The 13,518-nt window shown below is 36.7% G+C and overlaps 1 protein-coding gene across 6 annotated transcripts in view; it reads left to right on the plus strand.

Moving 5' to 3' along the window:
* The window catches only part of COL24A1 (collagen type XXIV alpha 1 chain), a 397,241-nt gene that overhangs the window by 157,757 nt on the left and 225,966 nt on the right, over positions 1-13,518 (plus strand). For all 6 annotated transcript variants that reach the window (XM_044944759.2, XM_044944764.2, XM_044944763.2 and 3 more), the window contains exon 20: positions 1,756-1,809. In XM_044944759.2, coding sequence (XP_044800694.1) covers positions 1,756-1,809 — 54 coding nt within the window. The remainder of the gene's footprint in view (positions 1-1,755; positions 1,810-13,518) is intronic.

Genomic DNA, 13,518 nt, shown 5'->3' on the forward strand with positions numbered 1-13,518 from the left:
TTTCAAATGGATCTAAGTTGTAACATGAAAGAATGTTTTCAAGATAAAAGAATGTTCTGATCTAGAAGATTTTTAACATTCTGAAATATGGAAACTTTTACTCTGCAAGTATTTAAAAACTAGAGAAAATTACCTATCTGAAGTTAAGAAATATTGTTTTTTTAAGAGAAAAAACAAAGTCAATTATGTCCTCTTCATTTTTTAGCTAGAAGTTGTTACCATTTGTAGAAGTTTACTTAATCGTTATTCAGTTCTTTACATTTTTATAAAGGTAAATTGACATTCAAGGAAACTTGCAGTTGAAGTTTTTCAAAATGAAAATTTTTCTGAAGGATAAATAAAATTATTCCACAAATAAATATCAGGTTGTGGATCAACTTTTCTGATAACAAAGTCCTACTGTATTCCATTTTTTCCTCAAGCTTGTAAATGTAGCGTCTTGCTTAGATTTTGCCACTAGAGGGCCTCAGTGAAAATGCTGTGTCTATCTGTTTGACGTACTTTTCATTTCAAGAATTTGACTCCCTTAGATAGACTCAGTATCGGGTATGATTTTGTTTATTTAGGGGAACTTAAGCGAACTTCTGCATAATATCTTACTACTTTTCTCTAGGTTTAATTGTAGGTGTACTGTGTACTGCTTAAGTCCAGAGACTGTAGCACCGTATGAGGATGAATTTAGTACCCATGGAAAACTATGCTTCACTTCTTGGCAACTGGATAAACCCCTGTTATACAGAAGAGTTTATGTATAATAAATTCAAAAATTTTATATATTCTGTGACCTGGTGTCAGATTTGAAGCTCACATAGACATTTAATATGACAAAAATAATGAATTCAGCTGTTTTAATGAAAACAAGGATATCAGACTAGTGGCCTTCCGTGTTCTGTAGTTTCAACTTGAGGATCACCAACCCTCTCCAGGATCATCAGGCTTTTACCCTTCTTCTGCAGCCTTGATTTCACATTGTTAATCTGAATGTCAGAAATGGCTGCAGAGATATAGAAATCAAATCTTCAGAAGTTTAATTAAAGGATCAAAGCAATCTAGGAATTCTAGGTAACATCCAGGAGATGAGAGAGGATGTGAATGGAAGGATTAATAGTTATAAAATTGATTAACATTTAATGAGTACTTTCTATGTTCTAAGCACTGTGCTTAACACTTTACATTTGTCTCATTTATTTCTCATAATGACTGTAAGAATGTTAGTAACATTATTATTCCTGTTTTATTGGTGAGAAAATAGGCTGAGAGAGATTAAGCAACAGGCTTTTAAATCCAGGTGGTTCTTAATTACTAAATCAGGCCCCTTATAGTTACCAAAGGAGAGAGAATTTTTCAGAGGCAATCCTAGAATTTTAGTTGTTTATGAAAGCAGTTCCTATCTAGAGTTTCCTACTTTGTTAAGTCAAACTTTATTCTCTTATCTTTGGATAACACACATCCACACCACAATTTTTTTTCCTTCATTTGATTTCCATTAATTTGTATCTCTAATATTTAGGGGTAAATATGTATAGATCTATACACATCTTATATAATAAGTTTCATACATTGATGATGATTTTAAGTCTTTCTGAATAGTCATTACAACTTTGAAATAATATATTGACTGCTGTTTGCCAGAAAGTCATTACAACTTTGTGTGACATAATATATTTTTTGCATACTATATGTTTCCTTTTTCAATCATATTTATTAAATTAATATTTATACTTTGATTTCTCTCCCCCAACCTCCACATTGTAGGGCCAAACAGGTGACCCAGGACCCCAAGGGCCATCTGGCCCTCCAGGACCAGAGGTAAAATGTTGGTGGGAATGTAATTAATTTAAATAAATGTCATAGCAATTAAACTTCACTAGTTAAACCTTTTATATAATAGGCTTAAGCAAGATTCTCTTTAAAGTTTATATCTTTGTAAACAGTTTGGACTAAATGTTTTCTGTTATGTTGGGAGGTATGCAACAGTGATCTCCAGAAAATAGAAAAGGTATAGCCACATAGTCCTGGTTAGATCACAGTTGCTTTATTTGTTCTGCACAACAACTACTAGTAACACGTAGGTGGGGCTTGCAGTCAAGTTTCAGAACATAAATGCTATTGAATTTTTAATGCAGACTGCTTCCAATTTTTTAATGTGTGCATATCATTTGCATCTCATATTCTAGAATAAACATGAGTGAGTCTGTAGTACATGCATAAGATTTGCTTGTACAGTATGTTCTTTGAAATTCTTACTTTGGCTTAATCCTTGATGTAGAGGGGCTTTTTCTTTTCTGCAAGACTGCATAGGACATAAACTTATGAAATGAAACATTTAAGTTTTTTAAAAATTCATTTAGTGAGTCAAATATATACTATATGGAGATTAGTTTCTGAAGCTCACCCTAGTTCAAAAATATAAACCAAAATATAGGCATACATAAATATATAACCCTGTAGTCCATGGGGGAACAAAGAGTTGGAACGACTGAGCAACTAAACAACAACAAAACATATAAATACATATTCACATCTAATTCAGAGTCATAGATGCAGCAGTGACACTGAGAAAGTGGATTTGGCTTCACAATAAAAAAAGTTAGATCAATAAAGTCTCCATAGTGTCAAAGCAGTAGGTGGAGTTTCTAGGAATAGACTATCTTGATGCTTTCTCCTTCTCTTGGTAAACTCTAAGGTCTGTTTCTTACTCCACAACTGTCTTTCAGAATTGGCTAATTTCTTTTAGCAATTGTCTATTCTTACTGACTGTCTAATTTAAAAACATATTAGAGGTTAATGGTTCAAAAATCAAAACAACATAATTGCATCTATTTTTGATAATAGGTAATAGGAGGTAAAATAGAGCAATGTATTGATGTCATGATGCTGGGGGGAATGAAATTGCTTATAGTAATAAAATGTATTATTAACAGACAATTAAAGTAGTAATTAACTGATTAATGTGTTTATCTTTTTTTATGAGCCTGCATTCTTTTAATCATTTGTCATGAAAACATTCCTGGAATGAATGGTATTTACCTGTCTTCATCATACTGAGGATATAGAATCTAACTGATCTTTTATTATCTTTAAAGGTTATTTTTATGAACATGGATTACTGTATTGTAATTTTAGTTACATATGGTATGTATCCTAGAAGGAGTGTGTCATCTCTTTGCTATCAGTGTGGTTTAAGATTGTTTCCTTTTCTTTATAAAGCCAGTTTAAAGTATGCATGGGCCATGTTTTCACTCATCACTTAATTTTCCAGAAATTTTTTTTCTCTGTTGCTTTTGAAATTTTCTGATTTTCAGTCACCATTCAGAACATTGCCTGTCTTTGAGTCCTGTAAGGTACTCAGTCCCAACTTACACCAATTCTTCCCCCTTTTGTTGTTGTTGTTCAGTTGCTAAGTCATACCTGATTCTTTGTGACCCTATAGAATTCAGCACTCCGGGCTCCTCTGTCCTTCACTATCTCCCAGAGTTTGCTCAAATTCATGTGCATTGAGTCAATGATACTACTTAACCATCTTGTCCTCTGTCGTCCCCTTCTCCTCCTGCCCTCAATCTTTCCCAGCATCAGGGTCTTTTCTAATGAATCAGCTCTTTGCATCAGGTGGCCAAAGTATTAGAGCTTCAGCTTTAGCACCAGTCCTTCTAATGAATACTCAGGGTTGACTTCCTTTAGGATTGATTGGTTTGATCTCCTTGCAGTCCAGGGGTCTTTCAAGAGTCTTCTCCAGCACCACAGCTAGAAGGCACCAATTCTTTGGTGCTCAGCCTTCTTTATGAAACAACTCTTACATCCATACATGTCTACTGGAAAAGCCATAGCTCTGACTATACGGACCTTTGTCAGGTGCATGGGGAGGGAGGAGGGAGGAGGGTTCAGGATGGGGAACACATGTATACCTGTGGCGGATTCATTTTGATATTTGGCAAAACTAATACAGTTATGTAAAGTTTAAAAATAAAATAAAATTAAAAAAAAAAATAATATGCTGTCTAGGTTTGTCAAAGCTGCTTTCCTTCCAAATAGGAAAGGTTAGTCATAGCTTTCCTTTCTTTTAACTTCATGGCTACAATCACCATCTGCAGTTATTTTGGAGCTCAAGAAAATAAAACCTGTCACTGCTTCTCTCTTTCTCTTTCTATTTGCCATGAAGTGATGGGACCGAATGCCATGATCTTAGTTTTTTGAATGTTGAATTCTAGGCCACTCTTCTCTTTCACTCTGCTCTCCATTTTCACTCTCCTCTTTCACCCTCATCAAGAGACTCTTTAGTTCCTCTTCACTTTCTGCCATTGGAGTGGTACATCTGCTTATCTGAAGTTGTTGATATTTTTCCTGGCTGGTGATCTTGATTCCAACTTGTGTTTCATCCAGCCACATTTCACATGATGTATTCTACATGTAAGTTAAATAAGTAGGGTGACAATATACTGCCTTGTCATATTCCTTTTCCAATTTGGAACTAGTCAGTTGTTCCTTGACTGGTTCTGACTATTGCTTCTTGATCCACATACAGGTTTCTCAGGAGGTCATCTGGTGTTCCCATCTCTTTATGAACTTTCCACAGTTTGTTATGATCCACACTGTCAAAAGTGTTCACGTAGTTGATAAAGCAGAAGTAGGTTATTTTTCTGGAACTCCTTTGCTTTCTTCATAATCCAGTTAATGTTGACAATTTGATCTTTGGTTCCTCTGCCTCTTTGAAGCCCAGCTTGTTTATCTAGAAATTCTTGGTTCACGTACTGCTAAAGCCTAGCTTGAAGGATTTTGAGTGTAACCTTGCTAGCTTGTGAAGAGAGCGCAATTATATGGTAGTTTGAACATTCTTTGGAATTGTCCTTTTTGGGGATTGGAATGATAACTGACCTTTTCCAGTCCTGTGGCCACTGCTTACCTATTTTAAATTGTTTATGAGGCTAAAGATGCAACCTGTGTTCTCTCAATAAGTGGTGCAAGGTTGTTTTGGGAAATGGAGCCAAATCCACAGATCATAATTTCTTCTTGATCATAGAAATATAATATGTAGGATTTCATATATAAAACAGCACTTCTATTTAAATCCTTCTTGACATTAGGCTTTTAATAGAATTGTATCTCTAAGAATTTAAAATAGCATATTTAATCATATATCAAGCCTGAAAAGTTTCTCGTTGCATAGTAGATGAATTTTCTCAGGTAAACGATCATATATGTTGTGCTATATTTAGAATTTATCCTGTAGACAGTGATCAAAAATTTTTAACCAAAGGAATACAATTATCAGAAATGTATTTCTATGTATAAGTGATAGATGAAATAAATAAGAGAAGGGGACAGGGAGAGATGACAAGGAGGATAAAAAGGAGAGGTGGCAAGACTGTGGCTATTTGGGAGGATAATGCAAGGCCAAGGGGCTAATGATGAGGGCCTGTAAAAATAGAGAGGAAAGGACGGCTCCAAGAGATAATTAGGAAATACGATTCACAGCATTTGAATCACAGTCCAGTTCATTCAACTCATGTGAGAAAGGAATAAAAGACGCATGTAATAATTTTGGCTTGAACAGTTGGGGAGAATGTAGATCTTCATTCTAAAAACAGAATAAAAAAGGAGGAAGATATTTAGGGTGGGTGGAGATAATGCTTTGGTTTTCATTTTATTAGGGCTAAAGTGCCTATGGGATATACAGGAAATTAGTCTCATAAATGTATAGAAAATTGTAGACTTGAAACTCAGAATGAACTAGAGAAACATGTTGGTATAGTACTCCACATAGAAGTATTAAATTAAGCAATTGTAATAGATGAAATTATTTAGGACTTGTGAAACAAGATTCAAAAATACTATTCCTAGACACTCACCTCCAGAAGGTGAATGTCATTCTCTGTTTACAGTATAATTAAGTTTTAAATTGACAATATTAAGAGCAGTAAAATAAACTTCAGTAACTTAAAAACATCATGAGAATAAAAAAAAACCACAATGGAAATTAGAAAATATTTAGAATTGAGTAACAAAGCACTATAAAATCCAATATTGTACCTAAAGCAACACCCAAACCCTAGAGGGAAATTCACAGACTTTAGTGCATTTTTAAAAAGCAAGAAAGATTGAGAATAAAGAAGTTATGCAGAGCACAAGTGTAGGGGTTTGTTTCAAAAGAAGAAAGATGTTGAAAGAGGTCAATAGGATGGAGTCTGTGTTCTCTGTAAGTAGGAGAGTAAATCCCAATAGTGGGGGGAATTTGTGTGTGCAGAAGGAAGGTACTCAAACAGTTTTGTGAAGAGTAACCAGGGAAGGGACTGGGGGCTAGTAACATAGTTTCTGACTTGAATTAAAAACTCAGCTGAGATTGAAAACCCTTTTCCACACAGCATAGCTACAACTTTCAGTACAATTTATTAGAAATTAATTGCAAACTTGAGTCTGAACTTTGTACTGGGGCAAAACAATGAAACACAGTCAGTTTTAGGCTTCTCTTCTCCCTTGGTTAAAAATGTATTGCTTGTACAAAAGGAGGGCAGCAATTCATGGTATTGTGTGATTTCCACATTTGAGCATAGATTGATAACCATGTCAAAGTACAATCCAGGAAAAGTTATTAAATAAGAGACCACAGTGATGGTCCTAGGTATATACTTCTGAGATAGCTTTTGTTAATTATTGAATGACAAAAGGCTTAAGTTAATCGTTGAAAAATACGATGCTTGGGATTGATGTCTTCTGAATGAGAATTGAGGAGGTGGCCTGAGTTCCTTGAGCAAATTACTTGGTTTTGTGTGTGTGTGTGTGTGTAAATATTGGCGATATATATGCTTAAGTTTATCTTTTACTAAATGGCTTCTCAGTTGTCCCAGAACCATTTGTTAAGCAATTTGTCTTCGCAGCAGTAATTTTAAGATGTCACCCTTATCATATACTAAATTTTCATGGTTTTGGGGTCTATGTCTGAACTTTGTTTTCTGTTCCACTTGAATGGTTGTCTGTTCCTACACAGTTGTCATGTTGTTTTAATGATAAGAAGTTCTATGATATTTTGTAACTTCATTGAAAAATAACTGGGGATAATCAGAAAATATAATTATATGTATAAAAGTATACAATGTGATGACTTGATATACATTGTGGAATTATTATCATGATCAAGATAATTAATACATCCATCACCTCATGTAGTTCTTTTAAATTTTTTAAAAAATTGTTATTGGAGTTTAGTTGATTTACAATGTTGTATAAATTTTAAGTGTAAAACAAAGTGAATTGGTTTTGCATATACATATATCCACTCTTCTTTAGATTCTTTTCCCATCTAGGTCATTACAGAATATTGAGTAGAATTCCCTGTGCTACACAGTAGGTCCTTGTTTACCTATTTTATATATAGTAGTTCAGTTCAGTTCAGGTCAGTCGCTCAGTCGTGTCTGACTCTTTGCGACCCCATGAATCACAGCACGCCAGGCCTATGATTGGCCGGTCCATCACCAACTCCCGGAGTTCACTGAGACTCACGTCCATTGAGTCAGTGATGCCATCCAGCCATCTCATCCTCTGTCGTCCCCTTCTCCTCCTACCCCCAATCCCTCCCAGCATCAGAGTCTTTTCCAATGAGTCAACTCTTCGCATGAGGTGGCCAAAGTACTGGAGTTTCAGCTTTAGCATCATTCCCTCCAAAGAAATCCCAGGGCTGATCTCCTTCAGAATGGACTGGTTAGATCTCCTTGCAGTCCAAGGGACTCTCAAGAGTCTTCTGCAACACCACAGTTCAAAAGCATCAATTCTTCGGCGCTCAGCTTTCTTCACAGTCCAACTCTGATATCCATACATGACCACTGGAAAAACCATAGCCTTGACTAGACGGACCTTTGTTGGCAAAGTAATGTCTCTGCTTTTGAATATGCTATCTAGGTTGGTCATAACTTTCCTTCCAAGGAGTGAGCGTCTTTTAATTTCATGGCTGCAGTCACCATCTGCAGTGATTTTGGAGCCAAAAAAATAAAGTCTGACGGTTTCCACTGTTTCCCCATCTATTTGCCATGAAGTGATGGGACCAGATGCCATGATCTTAGTTTTCTGAATGTTGAGCTTTAAGCCAACTTTTTCACTCTCCTCTTTCACTTTCATCAAGAGGCTTTTTAGTTCCTCTTCATTTTCTGCCATAATTATGTATATGTTCATTACTAATTTATCTCCCTGCTCCTCTCCACTATCCCCTTTGGTAGCCATAAATTTATTTTCTATGTCTGTAAGTCTATTTCTTTTTTGTAAAATAAGTTCATTGGTATCATTTTTTTATATTCCACATATAAATGACATCATATGATGTTTGTCTTTTTCTAACTTCACTTAGCATAAGAAACTATATTCATTTTGCTTCAAATGGCATTATTTCATTCTTTTTATGGCTGAGTAATATTCCGTTGTATATGCATACAACATCTTTCATTTGTTGATGGATGTTTCAGTTGCTTCCATGTCTTGGCTGTTGTAAATAGTACTGCAGTGAACTTTGGAGTGCATTTACCTTTTTGAATTATGGTTTTCTCTGACTATATACCCATGAGTAGGATTGTTAGATCATATTGCAGCTTTATTTTTAGTTTTGTAAGGAGCTTCCATACTGTTTTTCATAGTGGTTGTACCAATTTATATTGCCACCAACAATGTAGAAGAGTTCTCTTTCCTCTACACCCTCTCCAACATTTATTGTTTGTAGATTTTTTGATGATGACCATTCTGATCAGTGTGAAGTAATACTTGACTGTACTTTTGGTTTGCATTTCTCTAATAATTAATTATGTTGAACATCTTTTCTTGTGCTTTTTGGCCATCTGTATGTCTTCTTTGAAAAAATGTCTATTTAGATCTTCTGTCCTTTTTTTATTGGGCTGTTTGTTTGTTTTTGTTATGTTGAGCCTCTTTTCAAGTGCTGTATCACCACTTATTTTTGGTCTAATAGGTCTGTTTGTTTTAATGCGATGTACAATGGCTGTTGTCGATCCAGTTTCAATTGGGGCCACAACTGGTACTTATTTCTCCCTCCTTCACTATCCATTTCAAATCCCTTTCACACTCACCTTCTTCTCAGTAGGTCTTGGTGACTTGTCTAGTGGTTAACCAAAACCTAGGGCATGAACTTTTGTTTGGAGTTCCATTGCATCACCTGTATTCCACATAAATTCCTTCCTGCCTCTTTGGTATGAAGCAGTCTTTCCTCCTTTTCTTCCTGTTTTTCAGTCAATTAACCATGCCAAGTTGGTGACCTCTCTTTTTGTTTGCTTATATCTTGTCATAAAAAATCTAAAGTGCTGTGGTAGAAGACATAATTTTTAGTTTATTAAGAGCTTTGCAGTGTCTCCTGTCAAAGGAGAGCCCCTTTGGGTATCAGGATCTCCATCCCTGTGAAGTCCAAGATTGTGGGGACAGAAAGCAGAAATTATCCTGTTTTACTAGAAGTGATGGCCGATAGGACCACACTCACTTCTACTTCTTGGTTCCCAAACTTGTGTATCCTTCCTATTAGAGACAAAAATCCTCTGAGCTGGTTCTTCAGTTATAACTTTAGAAGGCAGTTCCAATGTTCCATGAGACTGGCTACCTCTAAACGGTACAAGGTGGATTAAGACAAATGGATCGTATCGTGGGGGTCACTTTTATATCTCCTTCAGTGTAGAGATGCTGTGCTCTGTGGGTATCCATGCCTGTGGATCAGGTATTCTGTAATCCCCTAGATAGTGGTGCTAGTTAAACCTATAAAGGGAGGAGAGGCACACTTAACTAAAATACCTGTCTCTGTAAAGATGAACTGCTGATACTTCTAGACTGAAAGGGGCCCACATGAATGTAAACTACCTTTCAATCTCTTAAAAACCATAAATGAAAAGGGTGCATTTGCCAAATCAGTGATTACACACCATGTGAAGGGGGTCTCAATCATCTGCTTGGGTGATAATATTATTCAATACATCTGACACAGCAGCTGCAACTGGGGCTGTGGTGGTCTACAGTCATTCTCCAGAATAAAACTGATTTCTGTAGGGGCCAGTCTGACAAATTAAACAGTGCTCTAATAGAGAGCACAAACCCTACATATTTTAGATCTTGAATGATGGTACTAATCTCTGACATTCTCTCCACATACAATTTTATTGGCACTTATGTGGATGTGTATTGTTGTTTAGTTGCTAAATCACATCTGACTCTTGACCTCATGTACTATAGCAGTCCAAGCTCCTCTGTCCATGGTATTTCCCAGGCAAGAATACTGGAGTGCATTGCCATATTTTTCTCCAGGGGATCTTCCTGACCCAAAGATCGAACCCACATCTCCTGCACTGGCAGGTAGATTGTTTACCACTGAGCCATCAGGGAAGCCCATGTAGATGCTAGCGACTGGCTGATCCTTAGAACCAAAGGTCCACCTAACTATAGGAGTACCCTTGCCTTTTTGGCTCCTCTTTAAGAGAAAATCTAAATCTAAGTTACTAATTTTCAACAGATCCTTTAGAGATACCTATTTTTATTTTATGTTATTTATTTGGTTGCACTGAATCTTCTTTGCTTTCTCTAGTTGCAGAGAGCGGGGGCTACTCTGTATGTAGTGCGTGGGCTTCTCACCTTGATGGCTTCTTTTGTTGAGGAGCACAGGCTCTGGGCACAAGGGCTTCGGTAGTTGCAGCTCACTGGCTCAGTAGCTGTGGCACTCAGGCTTAGCTGCTCCATTGCATGTGGAATCTTCTGGACCAAGAATCAAACCCATGTCCCCTGCATTGCAAGGTGGATTCTTAATCCACTGTACCACCAGGGAAGTCCTAGAGATACCTATTTTATGTTAATCACTAAAACAAACAAAAAAATGGTGAATTAGATTAAGTCTTAACTTAAAAGAGCTTTGACATGAGTTTGAGCGAGCTCCAGGAGTTGATGGACAGGGAAGTCTGACATGCTGCAGTTCATGGGGATACAACTGAGCGGCTGAACTGAACTGAATACTAAATTCAGACTGTGTAAAGCCCCCACTGTCTCTTTTTCCCAAACATCAAGATTAATTAGCTTTGATAAAAATAGAAAATCAGGTCGTTCTTTAATAGTCTAAGATCAGTGTAGTTCTCAGAGAAAATTATGAAATAGCCAAAGAATTTCTTTCCTGAGGCCTCTGGTCTCTCCTGTGTATATTGTTTCCCTCTTGGGCATGAGTTCTTATCTATTTCAAACAACCAGTGTATCTTTTTCCTTCCATAATTTACCCTTCTTGTCAAAGCCTATTTTTAGAGAAAGACCTGAGAAATATATCTCACTCCCATCATTAACTGATTAACAGCTAAGGGCAATATAATTCCCTCTCAAGGATATTTACATGTCAACACTAAACAGAAAGCTGAAACTAATGCAATGAATTTTGAGTTGTAGAATTTGACATTGGCATTGAAAAAACTGTTTATCATCAAAGATCATCTGAACAAATGTCACTTCAGACTATTTAAGTTTTTTTCTTGCTTCTTAGCATTTTGCTTATTCCAGGTGAATTATTAAATTTCTGTAACAAAGAAGTAAATATACCTGTGCATTCAGCTTTTTGTAGACTTATAAATATTAGAGGTGTCTCAAAACATGTACTTGTATGCAAGACTGCAAAAGAGACACAGATGTATAGAACAGTCTTTTGGAGTCTGTGGGAGAAGGAGAGGGTGGGATGATTTGGGAAAATGGCATTGAAACATGTATAATATAAGAAACGAATCGCCAGTCCAGGTTCGATGCAGGATACAGGATGCTTGGGGCTGGTGCATTGGGATGACCCAGAGGGATGGTAAGGGGAGGGAGGTGGGAGGGGGGTTCAGGATGGGGAGCACGTGTACACCAATGGCAGATTCATGTTGATGTATGGCAAAACCAATACAATATTGTAAAGTAATTAACCTCCAATTAAAATAAATACATTTAATTTTAAAAAAAGCATAGTTTAAATTTTTTCCATAATAGTTCTTTGTCTTTTATAAAAACATATGGAAAATACTATGCCAGACTCTTTTCTTTTTCTTTAGCCATAATAATATCAGTTTTGAGCACTGACCTTATGCTTCGTCCCAGTTCTGGCAGTGAACCACCTTCAAATTTGGTAGCAAGATAGTTAGAATGTTTGTTTATTCAGCTGTTAACCTCCTTGGGCTACAGCGATTTCCAAGTAGTTGAATTTTGGATGATGTTCTTGGTAAATGAAGCCAGTTGTTTATTGCACAAGTGACCACTAATCACGGAGATAGCAGAAGTGGACATGAAGTGGGTCCTCTTTTTCTACCAGGGTGGTCTTCATTAGAAACCAAAACTGAAGTTCATTTGGAGACTCTGCTCATATAAAGTCAAGCCGTGCTTCTAAATGTCTGTTTTAGCACTTTAGTGAACTTAACCAGAATAAGGCCGCCTGTGGTCAGCTACATGAGTTGAATAAAACTTAGTGCTTATGAATTCCCTTCATTTAAACCAATTAGATCTTTGGCATCTTTTACCACCTGGGTTTTGTTGGGTTAATTTGGTGTTCCTAGTTGTTACTCAGAAGGTAGTGCTGAAAGAAAATGTGATTAAATCAGTCAATAAAAAAAATTATTTCTTGAGTTCCTACAGTGGACATGGCTGTGCCTAGTGAACACAGTAGGATATATTCGAAAATGTATATATTATCCATAATTTGGGGAAATTTACAGCCTGCTTGAGAAAGACAAGATATGTACATATACTGTTACATAATGATAATGACATCATGTGAGAATTAGAATAGTTATTATAGTTCAGTATTAGTAGAAAGAGATTAACATGAGATAGGATAATTAGGGAAGAGTTCATGGAAACGATGGATCTTGAATTAGATTGTTGATGAATAAGGGCAGAAAAGCAGGAGGGCAGTACAGACAGGGTAAATCACACCAGCAGAGATGGACATCTAGGTACTGAACAATATTCATGGTGGATTTACAGACAGTGTCTAAAACTGGCTAGCTGATACAGATTCCTTGTGTTGGTAGAGAGTGACAGATAAAGTTGTAAAAAGTAGATTGGTGCCAGTTGAATAAGGCCTTTGATTCCAAGCTGTGTCAGAAACAGTATTCAGTAGCCAGCCAATCCTAATGTCAGTGGTATTGTGGAAAAAAATATGGAATCTTCCCCCTCATCTCCCAGGTAAACCAGTTGTATTGATTTGCCTGTTTTCTGCCCATCAGTCAGTTCAGTTGCTCAGTCATGTCTGACTCTTAGCGACCCCATGGACTACAGCACACCAGGCCTCCCTGTCCATCACCAACTCCTGGAGCTTACTCAAACTCATGTCCATCATGTTGGTGATACCATCCAACCATCTCATCCTCTGTTGTTTCCTTCTCCTCCCTCCGCCAATCTTTCCCACTTCAGGGTCTTTTCCAATGAGTCGGTTCTTCACATCAGGTAGCCAAAGTATTGGAGTTTCAGCTTCAGCATCAGTCCTTCCAATGAATATTCAGGACTGATTTCCTTTAGGATTAACTGCTCTGACCTCCTTGCAGTCCA

Source organism: Bubalus bubalis, chromosome 6 (genome assembly GCF_019923935.1).
Source record: "Bubalus bubalis isolate 160015118507 breed Murrah chromosome 6, NDDB_SH_1, whole genome shotgun sequence".
Taxonomy (NCBI): Eukaryota; Metazoa; Chordata; class Mammalia; order Artiodactyla; family Bovidae; genus Bubalus; species Bubalus bubalis.